At 48.8% G+C, this 15602-nt stretch overlaps 1 protein-coding gene and 1 non-coding gene across 9 annotated transcripts in view; both read right to left on the minus strand.

Moving 5' to 3' along the window:
- Window positions 1–15602, minus strand: part of WHRN (whirlin) — a 91989-nt gene that overhangs the window by 45460 nt on the left and 30927 nt on the right. For all 8 annotated transcript variants that reach the window (XM_086413865.1, XM_086413863.1, XM_086413866.1 and 5 more), the window contains one exon: window positions 11065–11190. In XM_086413865.1, coding sequence (XP_086269991.1) covers window positions 11065–11190 — 126 coding nt within the window. The remainder of the gene's footprint in view (window positions 1–11064; window positions 11191–15602) is intronic.
- On the minus strand, window positions 4086–4217 carry LOC147367858 (small nucleolar RNA SNORA43). The gene has a single exon (XR_015132208.1). It is a non-coding gene; the product is annotated as a small nucleolar RNA SNORA43 (small nucleolar RNA).

The following is a 15602-nucleotide window of genomic DNA, read 5'->3' on the forward strand; positions in this document are numbered from 1 at the left end:
TATGGATAGAGGTACTTTGAAATTATGCAAAACATCCTGTTTCTGCTATTTAGCATCCTTTGGTGCTCCTTGCCTATAGCAATGTAATATAATGCTCTAACTGTGATTTTCTCTTCCTGTATTCCTTCTATGCTTTTTCATGGCAATGTTTCTTTAAGCAGGAGTTGTTGCTTCTCCCCCATTATTTATCCTGTTCTTTATGTAATTACGTTAGTATGGATCCCTGGATATTTACTTCTCCTTTGGCCATGGCTGACTGTACACATATGATAGGCTGATTGATTGATTGGGTAGTACATCTTTATCTTCTGGTCCTAAAAGATAGCCCAGGGTCCTCTGCCCTAGACCTGGAATCAATGATTCCTACAAAGAGCCGTGGTTCCTTTTATTTGGAGAATAGTATTTAGAAACTAAGATCTCAGTACTAGCTGTTCCCATTTTTATTGGGTACAACCCCCATCAACGGATGGAGTAAGGAATTATATGTATATGTACTAACTCATGCATACATACACAGCTGAATTGATTTCTGCATCTATTTGTGTATATACGTACAGATTTTTTTCTTTTTTGTGAATGAGTCCATATTGACATCTCCGATGAGTCCAGCACCACGGGGTTTATTCTATTCCCAACCCTTTCCTTCCTTGTGACTTTCTTTGAAAGTAACAACCTGGCTCTCACTATCTAAAATGTATTTATTTTTTCAACCTGTACAAATGAAGTAGTTGCAGAATTCCTAATCCATTCCCCTCCGAGGCAAAGACATTTGCCAACTGGAATACAGTGTTTGAGGGCAGTTCTTCTTGTCTTTCTTTGCCTTATAGTATCAGTTGAAACGATGTTTCTCAAAATCACTTAGGTCAGCTTCCTCCTTCTCCACTCCCTTTCAGTGTGGCTACATGAATCATTTGTAATACAGTTAGATTCCTTTGTCTTCATTTGTCTCAGTCTGCACTCCATCTATCCTCCAACAACCAGGCTGAGTTTTTAAAAATTTTATATATAGCAACATCCCTCTGTGTAGAGTTCTGTGGGTGTTGACAAGTGCCCAGATTCATGCGTCCATCACTACATACAACCACCTTTCCATACAGAACCATTTCCCAGGTCTTCTGCCCGTTTTGAGAGTTCTTTTGCATTCTCAGTACAAGTCCTTTGTCAGAAATGTAATTAGAAAACACTGACTTCTCCAACTCTGTGGTGTGTCTTTTCATTCTCTTAAGAGTGTGTCTTTTGCAGGGCAACGTTTTTAACTTTCATAAAGCCCATTTTGTCAGTTTTTTTCCCTTATGGGCCATGCTTTTGGTGTCTCATCTGCAAACTCTTTGCCCAATGCGAGGCCCCACAGATTTCCTCCTAGGCATTCCTGTAGCAGCAGTGCGGTGTTATTTTATCTTTAGGGCTATGGTGTATTTTGAGTTCATTTTCATAGAAGGTGTGAGGTTGAGGTTGAGGCTCATTTGTTGGCATGTAAATGTCCAACTGTTCCAGCACCATGTTGAAAGGACCATCATCCTTCCTTTCTCCATTGACTTACCTCTTCACTTTTGCCAAGCGTCGGTTCAGTATGCAAAGGGGGCTTTGTTTCTGAACGCTCTGCTCCGTCCCACTGGCCTACACGTCCGTCCTTTCACGAGCACTGCACTGTCTCGTTCATTGCAGTTTTATAGCAAGTCTTGACATGGGGTACTAAGTCCTCTAACTGCTCTTCGGCTTCAGGATTATTTGAGCTCCTCTAGTTTCTTTGCCTTTCCAGTACAAAATTTACAGTCAGTGTGTAAATATCTATAAACATTCCTGCTGGGATTGGAATTGGGATTGAATCAAGATTCAATTGATTCGTTGAATCAAGATCAAACTAGGGAGACCTGGCTTTGTAATAATACTGAGTCTTTGTATTCCATGAACACAGTATATACCCATTTATTTAGGTCTTTTTCAGAGTTTTCAGCATACAAATAACTGTACATATTTTATTATTTATTTCTACCCTAAACTGTGTTTTTTTAAATTGATGCTGAATTTCACTTGTTCATTGCTAGCATATTGAAATGGAGGTGACTTGTGGAAACAGTGTCAGACTTTTATTTTTGGGGGCTCCAAAATCACTGTAGATGGTGATTGCAGCCATGAAATTAAAAGACACTTACTCCTTGGAAGGAAAGTTATGCCCAACCTAGACAGCATATTCAAAAGCAGAGACATTACTTTGTCAACAAAGGTCCGTCTAGTCAAGGCTATGGTTTTTCCAGTAGTCATGTATGAATGTGAGAGTTGTACTGTGAAGAAAGCTGAGCTCTGAAGAACTGATGCTTTTGAACTGTGGTGTTGGAGAAGACTCTTGAGAGTCCCTTGGACTGCAAGGAGGTCCAACCAGTCCATCCTAGAGGAGATCAGTCCTGGGTGTTCATTGGAAGGACTGATGTTGAAGCTGAAACTTCAATACTTTGGCCACCTCATGCTAAGAGTTGACTTATTGGAAAAGACTCTGATGCTGGGAGGGATTGGGGGCAGGAGGAGAAGGGGACAACAGAGGATGAGATGGCTGGATGGCATCACCAACTCGATGGACATGAGTTTGAGTGAACTCCGGGAATTGGTGATGGACAGGGAAGCCTGGCGTGCTGCAATTCATGGGGTCACAAAGAGTCGGACACGACTGAGCGACTCAACTGAACTGAACTGAACTGTGTATGCTAACTTTGTGTCCCTCCATCTTGCTAAACTCATTATTTCTTGGAGTTTTTTTTTGTAGATTCTTTGGAATTTTCTATGCAGACGAGCAGTCTCTGTAAATAGAGTTTTATTTCTTCTTTTCAGATATGTATGCCTTTTCTTTCTTTCTATTGACTTCTTGCACTGACTACAGCTTCTAGTATGATACTGAATAGGAGTGGTGAGGGAAGATATTTTTGCCTTATTTCAATCTTAGAAGAAACTGTATAGTTTTCACCATTAAATATATTATCTATTGCTTTGTGAAGATGCTCTTCATCAGGTTAAGGAAGTCCCTTTTGACTCCTAATTTAATTAGAGTTTTTAAAAATCATAAATGGATATTGTGCTGTGCTTAGTCACTCAGTTGTGTCCGACTCTTTGTGACCTCATGGACAGAGCCCACCAGGCTCCTCTGTCCATGGCGATTCCCCAGGCAGGAATACTGGAGTGGGTTGCCATGCCCTCCTCCAGGGGCATGGTGGATACTGAATACTGTTAAATGCCTTTTCTGATTATATGGTTTTTCTCAGTAACACTAATTTTCAAATGTCGAACTAGCCTTGCGTTCCTTGGATAAAGCTCATTTGGTCATGGTATATATATTTTTAATAGATTGTTGGGGTTGTTAAATTTCGTTGGGGGTTTTCACATCTAAGTTCGTGAAGAATAGTGATCTGTAATTTTCTTTTCCTGAAATGTGTTTGTTCTTGCTGTTCTATTATACTGGTTTCATAAAATGAGTTGGGAAGTATTCCCTCACTTTTTATTTTCAGAGAGAGATTGTGTAATAGTTCTTCCTTAACTATTTGCAAGAGATCATTAGTGAAGGCAACTGGGCTTTCGTTTTCTTTTTTTGGATGGTTTTTAACTACAAATTCAGTTTCTTTGACACACATATAGAATTTTCAGGTTATCTATTTTTCTTTCTTGAGTGTTAGTGGTTTATATCTTTCAAGAAATTGGTTCATTCATTTAAGTTGTAAAATTTACAGGCAGAGAGTTGCTTGTAACACACCCTTATTTTTTTTTTTTTCTGAATATAATCAGCGAATCCTCCCAAACCCTGTTTTCCTGCAGCAGCGCTGTCAACCGGATCCTCTAGCCTTCCCTCAAGGGACTCCTTACGTCAGGCATTCGTAGGCCTGGTGGCGCAGGACGCCAGCTCAGCAGCCCCCAGCCAGGGAGGTGCGTCACAGGTGCTCAAGGATGCCTAAATGTCCTCCCACACAGAAACATCGTTTCCAGCAGACCCTCTCCTGGTCAATCCCACCGGACCCAAGCTTGCCGTTTGCCTGTCCGCTCCCTCGGTCCTCCCCGGCCTTCTGTGCACGTGGGAACAAGGGGCTCCCTCGTGCGGTGCCCACTGATGTTCGGCTACAAACCATTCTTAGTGCCCATGGTTGAGCACTGAGCGTATAAATAGCCGCTTCCTCTCTGCCCCAACGGCACGGGCACAGCAGGGCAGCCGCACCCGTGGTGCCAGCAAATCTGGCATCTGCAGGGTAGTTAACACACCCTTATTATCTAAGGTTTTTTCTTATTGTTAGAAATATGAAGAGGTAATTTTTATCATCTTCATTAGGGCTGCTATAAAATCAGTCGTCAGATCAGATCAGATCAGATCAGTCGCTCAGTTGTGTCCGACTCTTTGCGACCCCATGAATCGCAGCACACCAGGCCTCCCTGTCCATCACCAAATCACAAATAAAAATACTTTAAAAATATCTTTACTAAACAAGTATTATGTAGCAGCCACACCCTTTTTCCCCACTGAGAATATGCAGACTGCATCCTTGGAGAGTATGCCAGGCTTATTCTCTCCCAGCAGGACTATTTCAGGGACTCACGGAGACAGAGTCAGCAGGCAAAGGAGCTGCCTGATGATGAAGAGGCTCTGTCCAGGGCTCTGTGCTGGGGATTCAGACACCTGGACCTACTTCTCCATGATCCTCAGTCAGTCCTTCCCCTCCCTCTGGTCTTCAGTCTCCCCAGGTGGGAAATGGGAAGCTTGGAGGCTGAGATCTATGCATATAGATGGGTTCCTGCCACCACCTACCCTCCATCAGGGAAGAGCTGAAGGTGGTCCTGAATGTCCACCGGTACCTTTGATGAGCAAACCTCACTGTGGGCCATGGTGCTATTCAGCTTTTTCATCATGAAGGCACGTGTCTCTAAAGGAAAGGGTCTGATTGCTCAGGTCCATCCCAGGTGGTTATAAAAACCACTAAGGCCTCTTAGCAGGATTCATTCCTCAACAGAAGTCCAGCTCTGTGCTGTGTTCAGACCAGGATGAACATGAAGCAGTGGTCAAGATTGGAGCTTTGGAGTCAAAAAGACCTGGCCTGGGGCCTGCCTCAGCTGTAGCCTCCCTCCTTCATTCAGGACATCCACCGTGGGCCAGGTGCTGTCTGCACAGCGTGTTGAGAGCATGCAGTCTCTGCTCCACGCTGCCGGGACCTCAGGGGAGAGACAGTCATTAACGTCACGTCTGACTGTGTGACCCCATGGGCTGTAGCCCGCCAGCCTCTTCTGTCTATGGAATTTTCCAAGCAAGAACACTGGAATGGGTTGCCATTTCCTCCTCCAGGGGATCTGCCAGACCCAGGGATCGAATCCAAGTCTTCTGCATCTCCTGCATTGGCAGGCGAATTCTTTACCCATGAGCCACCTGGGAAGCCATTATCAGTTTAGTTCAGTCGCTCAGTCGTGTCCGACTCTTTGCGACCCCATGAATCGCAGCACGCCAGGCCTCCCTGTCTATCACCAACTCCCGGAGTTCACTCAGATTCACGTCCATCAAGTCGGTGATGCCATCTAGCCATCTCATCCTCTGTCGTCCCCTTTTTCTCCTGCCCCCAATCCCTCCTAGCATCAGAGTCTTTTCCAATGAGTCAACTCTTCGAATGAGGTGGCCAAAGTACTGGAGTTTCAGCTTTAGCATCATTCCTTCCAAACAAATCCCAGGGCTGATCTCCTTCAGAATGGACTGGGTGGATCTCCTTGCAGTCCCAGGGGCTCTCAAGAGTCTTCTCCAACACCACAGTTCAAAAGCACTAATTCTTCGGCGCTCAGCTTTCTTCACAGTCCAACTCTCACATCCATACATGACCACTGGAAAAACCATAGCCTTGACTAGACAGAAGCCATTATAAATAAACCCAAATTATGATGAGATTATAAGTTTCTATCTCACAGAGCTGCAGTGAGGGTCAGAGCTGACAAGTGGAGATCACCAGCTCCTGGGTGAGTGCTCCATGAAGGACGCCATCCCAGGCTCAGGCCAGAGAGGACCAGTCAGCAGAACAGACCTTGGTAAAAGCCAGTCCACAGAGAGGTCAGCCCAACCCAGTTGATACACAGCACACACGACAGATCTGGAAATAGTGATTCATCCCTATAGTCACCGAGACACCAAATCAGCAACAGATGCTCCATGGCCAGCCCCAAGGCCACAAGCAGCACAGTGGTGACCCCAAGAGTGGGGCATTCATGGGAACAGAGTTCCTGCCCCCCAAAAACCCCATCCAGGATGGAAGCCTGGCTCCCACTGGCAGAAACCAAATAGGTCTTCCACCCTGGGATGACCTCAAGGGTGAAGGCCATGGAGCCTGGCAGGATAAGATACAAGCACCCTGGGCTTCAGAAACTCAGTGATTCATAAGAAGACTAAATGGCCTTTGTTTCCTCCTTCTGCATTCTTTTGATATTTGACCAATACAGGGTCCTAGGGAGGTGGTGGAACAAAGTCCACAGCTTTTAGAGGGCCTGAAGAGCTAGGGCTGGATCCCTGTGTGAGCCCAAGCAAGGTACTACGCCTCTCTGAGCCTCAGTGATGCATCTATGAAGTGTCCACTTACTAAATGCCATCTATTAATGCCCACCAAAGGGCTACTGGGAGGATTAAATAAGCGTGTATCTAAAGTGTTTAGCACAATGCCTGGTTCATAATAACTGGTTAATAAATAGCATTATTATTATTAAATGCCAGTCAACTCTGGCTGTCCTTAAAGGAACAAACAAGGTTTTATGGCCCCTTCTCTGGTGGGGTTTGCTGGGGGCAGGTGTAAAGGCATGAGAGAGGCCTAAAGGTAAATGCAGAGGCAGGAGTCACCCCTGCCGGGAGGGCGGGACAGTTCCAAGTTCCAGGCGGCCACCCCTGGGTGAAGGCTGGCAAGTGCAGGGCCTCCTCCTCTGAGCTCTTTTCCCAGCAGTGTTCCAGGACTCACAGGGCCCCTCAGGAGCGAAGGGAGCGGCTGGAAGCCAGGCACAAGGTGCGCTATCACCCCAGGAAAGCTCTGCACGGTGGCAAGGAGCCCTATTTACAAATAAAGTTTGTTCTTGGCTCCACCACCCACACAGCCAAGCCCCTTTATTCCATTTCAATATGCTTAATTACGTGGAAAGTGCACTGGCAATAAAACAGAATGAATCAGTCCCGGACGCCTGAGTGAGTGTAGGCAGGTGTTAGCATATGCGAGGGCCCTGGGAGGGGAAAGTCCAAGAGTGGCAGGGAATATACTGATAAAATGTTTTACTACGGTGGGGATGGAAGATGCAAGGGCCTTTACTGAAGGGGGGCATTTTAGGAGCAAATAAAGCTTCTGATCGCCTGCAACTGAGAAGCAGACTAAAGTAAATGAAAAACTTCTTCTACGGAATATTTTTCTTCTGCCTTGTTTCAAAATGGAAATCACTTTCTTGTTGCTGCTTCCATGATTATAAAAGTAGCATTTGCTCCATTGAGACACTGTATAAGGATATAAAGAATTAAATGAAAATCATCCATAATCTTACCACCTCAGGATACCCACTATGGACATCTTGGTGTGTGCTGCTGTAGAGGGTTCTCTGGATATGTTTTTGCATACGTATACAATATGCATGAGATCCTGTAGACACGTGGTTTGGCAGCCTGGTTTCCATCGAATAACACACTGCGGACGTCCTTCCGTAGTAATAACAGAAGATCTCGAGCATCATCTTTTTACGGCTGCAGAGTCCTGTGTGCATTATATCATCTGTGTGATCCAGCTATTTGCCTCCTCAGCATGGTCTGGCACCTTCTCCCCGCCTGGCTTTCTGCTTTCAGCCAACACCAGTCTTCCTTTGCATCCTAGAACACTTCTTTCTGCTTCAGGGACTCAGCGTTAGGTGTCCTTTCTGCCCCAAATTCTCCTTCCTCCTTCACATAATTCATCTTTTTCCTTTCAAATTTCCACTGAAATGTTTCTTTCTCCAGGAAGTCCTCCTGGATATCTACCCCCAGACACTGAGAGTTCCATTTATCACATCTTGGTATTTATTGCATTTAAATACACAGTCGTGAAACTTACTCCCCCTCCCCCTTGTCTTCCCACTGGAAAATAAGCTCTCGGAGGGCAGGGACTGTGTCTGTCTTTCTCAGCTGAGAAGCCACAGGGCAAGTACAGTGTCTGGCATGCAGAAGTGCTCAGTATATATGTGCTGATCACGTGGAAGGAATCGAAGGATAGGCAGCCAGGGAGCCCCGCTTCCCGCATTAATACCTACTTCCTGCCTGCCTGCCAAACGATCTGCCAGCAGGTCACCTACTTTGGCACCTCTCTGTGGGTACAGGAGCCTCCAGGTGAAGGAGAATAGATCACGGTCCTGTGCCTGGGCGCCCGCTGGTGCTCCCCGGCCAGAGATAGTCCCAGAGATCTGCCTGCCCAACTGTTAAACTGCTCACGGCCCAAGCTGGGAAACCAAGGCCCAGAGATGGTGACTGCAACCACCAAACTAAAGTATGTTTGCTCCTTGGAAGAAAAGCTATGACAAACCGAGACGGCTTATTCAAAAGCAGAGACATCACTTTGCTGACAAAGGTCTGTTTAGTCAAAGCTATGGTAGTCATGTAAAGGATGTGAGAGTTGGACCATAAAGAAGGCTGAGTGCTGAAGAATTGGTGCTTTCAAACTGTGGTGCTAGAGAAGACTCTTGAGAGTCCCCTGGACTGCAAGGAGATCAAACCAGTCAATCCTAAAGGAAATCAGTCCTGAATACTCATTGGAAGGACTGATGCTGAAGCTGAAGCTCCAATACTTTGGCCACCTGATGTGAAGAGCTGACTCATTGGAAAAGACACTGATGCTGGGAAAGACTGAGGGCAGGAGAAGAAGGGGGTGACAGAGGGTGAGATGGTTGGCAGGCATTACTGACTCAATGGACATGAGTTTGAGCAAACTCTGGGAGATAGTGAAGGACAGGGAAGCCTGGCGTGCTGCAGACCACGGGGTCACAAAGAGTCAGACACGACTTAGCAACTGAACAACAACAACAACAAATAATTGCTTTGTTAATATTGTGTTAGTTTCTGTTGTACAACAGCATGAATCAACTATATGTATACATACATCCCTCCCTCTTGAACCTCCCTCCCACCCACCTGCTTCCCACCCCTCTAGGTCATCACAAAGCACCAAGCTGTTTCCTGTGCTATACAGCAGCTTCCCACTAGCTATCTGTTTTACACATCAGTTCAGTTTAGTCTTCTCCAACACCACAGTTCAAAGGCATCAATTCTTCGGTGCTCAGCTTTCTTTATGGTCCAACTCTCACATCCATACATGACTACTCGAAAAACCATAGCTTTGACAAGATGGACCTTTGTCGACAAAGTAATGTCTCTGCTTTTTAGGTATGAGAAGGAAATGGCAACCCACTCCAGTGTTCTTGCCTGGAGAATCCCAGGGACGGGGGAGCCTGGTGGGCTGCCGTCTATGGGGTTGCACAGAGTCGGACACGACTGAAGTGACTTAGCAGCAGCAGCATATGTATGTCAATGCTACTCTAAATCCATTCATGGGGCTACACCTTTATAACCTAATCACCTTCCAAAGACCTCACCTCCTAGTATCATCACTTTGGGAGTTAAGAGTTTCAAGGTATGAATTTGGGAGGAACACATTCAGTCTGTAACACAGACACACAATAATTTTAACCTTTATCATTAATGCCATCGAGTGTATTCTTCATTTTCTTCTGAGAAAGAGATGCTGTATATTATCATTATCTAGGAAGGGGAAGGGGAACAGTGAGGTGGAGGGATTCTCCAAGGTCACAAGGCTTTGACAACAAAAGCAGCAACGCTGGGATCCGGCCTCCAGACCCAGAGCTTGCCTCATCGTGTTGTGTTTCCTAGGGGAATCCCCCTGAGCCACGTCACGGAGGAGGAGGTGCGGGCAGCCTCCTGACCCCCACTCTGACCTGCCGTGACCCTTCTTCTCATCCACATGGAGAACCAGCTTCCCCGGGTCAGTAGAGCACTCAGGCCCTCTGTTACAAAGACGCAATCTCATCTCCTGCCTTCTTCCCCAGCCTCACACGTGGCTAGTGGCCCATCGGGTCACACCTGGTCAAACCACATGGCTCCTTCAGCCAGAAAGCCCTGCAGCCCAGCCCCTTCACCCATATCCTCTCGTCCACCGGACTTGGCTCAAATGCCACCTGTACCCAGGGTCACTGCCACCACAGCACCTTTGGCCATAGGATTTAGCCACAAAGCATGCTGCTACTTATCTAAGGAATCTGTGTCTGGGGTCCAGTGTAACACAGTCTCCGCCTCACCCACTGTACCTCCCCAAAGCCCTGGGGCAGTTCCTGGCCCTCCTCACTGGGGGATACAGTGTAGCGGTTAAGCCCATGGGCTTTGGAGCTAAGGCTGCTGGGCTCAAACCCTGCTCTGCTCGCCATCGGCTGCATGACCTTGGACAAGTCTGTTTAACCTCTACAGCCTCAGTTTCCCCAACTGGACAATGGGGGTAAGAACATCTCACCCCACAAGGCAGGATAATGTTCAGAGAGATGATATGTGTGACATTAAGGACAAATCCCGGGCACGCAGCTGGCCCTCTTCAAGATGAGCGCTAACTGCTGGTTGCCCTGGATCAAATGCCAGCCCTGAAGCTGCCCAATGCAACCCCATCTCAGCCCACAGCTGCCTCTCCTCTTCCCTTTCCAGGTGTCACAAGAAACCCCAAAGTCAGGGCCATCGCCCGTGTTTACAAAACAGCAGCCTCAAAGAGCTCAGGCTGGCCCGCTGCCCTCAGCATGTGGGAGGGTGCCCTGTGGGAGGATCACTAGGAGAACTCGAGGCCTGGGAGTGGGGGGGTGAGGTGTTCTGAGCTGTGAGCTGTGAAGGAGAGTCGTGGAGCCAGGGGAGGGCTCCCGGCTGGGAAGGTCCTTGAGGCGGGGTGCTGACCGCTCTGCCGGACGTCCCATTGCAATCAGCGGCCCAGAGTTCCACACATAGGAACCTTCCCTCCCTCTCTCCCAGGCCTGCAGCCCAGCGCCCCATCCCTCTCCCTGGAGTCATGGGTCTCTCACCTTGAGCCCGCTGCTCTCTGCTTCGGAACCTGGGTCCACGCCGGTGACGTAAATGCCCAGGCCATACTCCGCTCCCCCGCGGATGGTGAGGCCCAGGGACCGGCCGTCCCCCAGCACCAGGTTCACCTGCAGGGGGAGAGGAGACAGTATTGGAGGGCCTGGAGGGCACCGGGAACTTCGGGGTGCAGGGGGCGGCCGCTTGAAGGGCCCCCTCCCGTACTCTGAAGGGCACACCTACTCGGGCTTGCAAGGTGTCCTGGAACATTCTGGTTTCTGCCCCAGCTCTGCCCCCGACTCACTGAGTGACGCGGGGAAGTCCCTCTCCCTTCCTGGGTCACAGGCACAAGTGAAGTAAAGGGAAGGCCCCGAGGAAGCGACCTCTAGGGACCCCCCAGTATTGACACCCCAGGTTTTCATGTTTCCCTCACACCACGGGGGCCCGGACTCTCTCGGCCCCCACTGGCCGCCCTTGACTTCACACCCTTCAGTCAAGGAGTACCTGTCAGGCCCAAGGCCTCCACCCAGCTCCCCCACCTCCCGTCCTCTGATCTGAGGATCCAGGCTGAGTCCAGGATCAGGGCCCACCACCAGGCAGGCCACCCGCAGCGTCCCCCGCCTCCCAGGGGCCTGGTCTCCTGCCTCCCTGGGGGTATCCTGCTCTGCCACCCGTCCTCCCAGGCCACGGCAGTGTCACTTCAGCAGCCCTTCATCTCACAAACACGGGGAGTGCCCACCGAGTGCAGACCCAGTGCCAGGCCAGGGATGTGGAGATGACCCAGACACAGGTCTGCCCCCAAGGGCACCGAGTCCTGAGGGGCAGAGAGACCAGCAAACAAACCTTCAGGGTGCCGCGTGATCAGAGCCGGATGGGGTGACCTGGGGGCCATGTGGGTGCAGAGAAGGAGCAATGGCCCTGCCTGGAGATGGGGGTTGGATGGGGGGAGCTTTCTGGAGAAGTGACATCCTTCACGAAGAACCGGAGAAGGGAGGCATGGTGGCTGGAGCAGGAAGCGCTGCAGGTGGTGGGGGAGGCTGAGGGGGGTTTGTCAAGAGGCTAGCGCAGAAGCCTCAGTATCCATGAGGGAGACTGGTGTGCTTGGCCAATTACAAAAAGAAGTCGCCAAACAGTTGAAAGTGCTAGTTGCTCAGTCATGTCCGACTCTTTGCAACCCCATGGACTATAGCCTGCCAGGCTCCGCTGTCCATGGGATGCTCCAGGCAGGAATACTGGAGTGGGTTGCTATTCCCTTCTCCAGGGGATCTTCCTGACCCAGGGATAGAACCCAGGTCTCCCTCATTGCAGGCAGATTCTTTACTGTCTGAGCCACCGGAGAAGCAGAACGGCTGAAAACTTACCCCAAAAAAGGGCAGAAAACACCCCGAAACAAGTTAAGACCCAGTGGCATGTAAGGGACCCAAACAGAGCACAGTGTGACCGCTCACAGGAGATGGGGAGGTGGAGGTTGCGGCAGGCATTGGGGAGGGCAAATGTCATGGAGTCAGTTAGGAAGCCATTCAACTAGCTCTCTCTTTCTGAAAAGTCATTCACCCGACAGTTATCAGGGGCTCTGCACCCATCAGGCGCCCCTTACATCTATTATCTCACTTCATTCTTCAGTCCTCCCCTCTGGAGATCAGGGGGGAAGTAACTTGCCCAGGGTCACGTAGCCAGTCCCCTACTGGTCAGGGGGAGGTCCTGGAGAAGACAGACTCAAGTCCAAACTGACCACGAAGATTGTCAGCGGAGAGAGCAGAAAGGAACCCGGGAGCACACAGATGGCTGTGTCCCCTTCAAATACTAAAGATGAAACAAGCCCCACGGCTTGCCGGTCACTTCCCCGTAAATCCTTTACATGGGAATAAAATGGAGTCTTCATCACAGGACTATAATAACAGACCTACCCACAGCAGGGTATCTGCTTCAATCACCTGCTGGCAACTCCACCAGCACTTGGCAGGAAACAAAACTCATCTAAGGGAAAGGGCACTCACTATGTGAGAGGCATCCTGGCACAGTGAAAAGAAGACCATTCAGGCAAATAATAAGAATATAAAAATAATAACTCATTAAAGCAATTGGTTACTGAATGTACTGCGTCTTTCCTAAATCCCTACTCAACACTTCACATGCCTTACCCCCTTTAGTTCTCTTTCCTCTTCTGTGGTTTCTCTTATTATCCCCAGTTTCCAGATAAGGAAACTGAGGCTGGAGACGTGAAATGGCCTGGCCAAGATCACAGAGCTGGCAGCTGGCAGAGCCCAGCCGTTTAACCAGCTTGCCGCATTGCCTCCCAGAGGACTGAGTTCACATCCTGCTTCTGCCCTTTACTCCTGGGCAACTCTGGGGCAAGGCCCAATGCTTTTCTGATCTTCAGTTTCCCCATCAGTGAAATGAGAGCCACACAGCCTAGCTGGGGCAGGCACTGCCATCCTTCTTCCAGCCCCTGCTTAGAACCCCAAGGAAGCAATGTGAACAGCCCTGGGAGATGACGTCCATAAATATTTGGGGGCAAAAAAACGATATGAAAGGTACCTAGCACGTAGGCAGTGATGGATAAATGATGGTTGTTGCTGCCATGAATTACTGTGTCCCAGGCACCATCCTCTGTGCACACGATTTATTGATTCTTGAAACAGCCCCGTGTGGCTCCTGTGATCACCCCCAAATCACGGCTAGGGAAGCTTAAGTGACACACCCAAGGTCAGGTGACTCACCCAAGGTCACACAGTCCGGGAATTCTGAAACCAGGGGTGATACTGTGATTTATACTAAGAAATACATATTTTTGTCTTTGTCCTCCTTCCTGGCAATAAGCTCCGGAAACTTTGTAGATTCCTAAGTGATAAGACCACTAGGGGCATCTTTTGTTCTCATAAGGCGACTCTGGGTGCCTGGAAGGCGTCTGGTCACCAGAAAGACCCAGCCATGATCAGAAGCTTGGAATTTTCAACACCACCCCCATCTGCTTCAATGACCTGCTGGAAACTCCACCTTCCCCACTCTCCAGAGACGGAAGAAGCGCTAGAAATGGAGTTAATAACTGGTCATGCCTATATGATGAAGGCTCCATAAAAATCCCAATTGTATGGGGTTCAGAGAGCTTCCGGCTCAGTGGACAGGTGGAGGTATGGGGAGTGTGGTACATCCGGAAGGGGCGTGGAAGCTCTGAAACCCTCCCACACACCCTGCCCTACGCACCCCTTCCGTCTGGATGTTCATCTATCCTTTATCATGTCCTTTATGATAAACTGGTAAACAGTAAGTAAACTATCTACCTGAGTCCCATGAGTCATTTTAGCAAATTAATCAAGCCGAGACAGGGTCATGGGAACCTCTGAGTTATGCCAATTGGTCAGAAGCACAGGTGATAAGCTAAACTTGAAACTGGCATCTGGAGTGTGGCAGTGGGGGAGGTGTCCATTGGACTGAGTCTTTAACCTGTGCGACTGGACACTGTCTCCAGGAAGAGCGTGTCAGAATTGAGTTAAATTATAAGACACCCAGCTGGTGTTCCAGAGAATTACTTGGTGGAGAAAACTTGCACACATCTGGTGTCAGAGCACCCTGAATGTGATGATAAAGGAGAAACACAGGAGGAGCACTGTAGGATTTCCTTATACGGACTTCAGATCCAGTTCCAAACCCTCCTCACCTTCCATACCCAGCTGGTTCCCAGCTGGGAACCAAAGGGTTCCCAAAGGGGCAGGTCCCACCTTGTCTCTGCAGTTACTGAAGGGATGAGCTTGGGGGAGGGAATAGCTGCTGCTTCAGAGGATCTGCCTGCTTAGCCCAGATTGGGGCCGTGGCTCTGAGAAGCCACTGAGACTTGCCCACTTGCTCAGTGACCCTGGTCAGGGGTGGGCAGTAGGGGACATTTGAGTCCTGCATTTTAAAACAGTCACTCATGCAATTAATACTTCTGACTAGTCAAGGCTATGGTTTTTCCAGTGGTCATGTATGGATGTGAGAGTTGGACTGTGAAGAAAGCTGAGCACTGAAGAATTGATGCTTTTGAACTATAGTGTTGGAGAAGACTCTTGAGAGTCCCTTGGACTGCAAGGAGATCCAACCAGTCCATCCTAGAGGAGATCAGTCCTGGGTGTTCATTGGAAGGACTGATGTTGAAGCTGAAACTCCAATACTTTGGCCACCTCATGCCAAGAGCTGACTCATTTGAAAAGACCCTGATGCTGGGAAAGATTGAAGGCAGGAGGAGAAGGGGGCAACAGAGGATGAGGTGGTTGGATGGCATCACCAACTTGATGGTCATGGGTTTGAGTGGACTCCGGGAGTTGGTGATGGACAGGGAGGCCTGGTGTGCTCTGGTTCATGGGGTTGCAAAGAGTCAAATACGATTGAGTGACTGAACTGAACTGAACTGAAGCATGTGCACTGTGCCAGGCCCTGATTCAGGCCCTGTGAGTGCACCAAAGCACAGCACCAGTGGTGGGGAGGAGGCCCTACCCTTGTCTCCATTTTATAGAAGAGGAGGTTGAGGCTCAGAGGGGTTACGTAACTTCTCCAAGGTCACACAGCT

The sequence above is a fragment of the Bos grunniens genome, chromosome 8 (genome assembly GCF_055505025.1).
Source record: "Bos grunniens cultivar Pamir isolate PY7600 chromosome 8, Bosgru_T2T1.0, whole genome shotgun sequence".
NCBI lineage: Eukaryota > Metazoa > Chordata > Mammalia > Artiodactyla > Bovidae > Bos > Bos grunniens.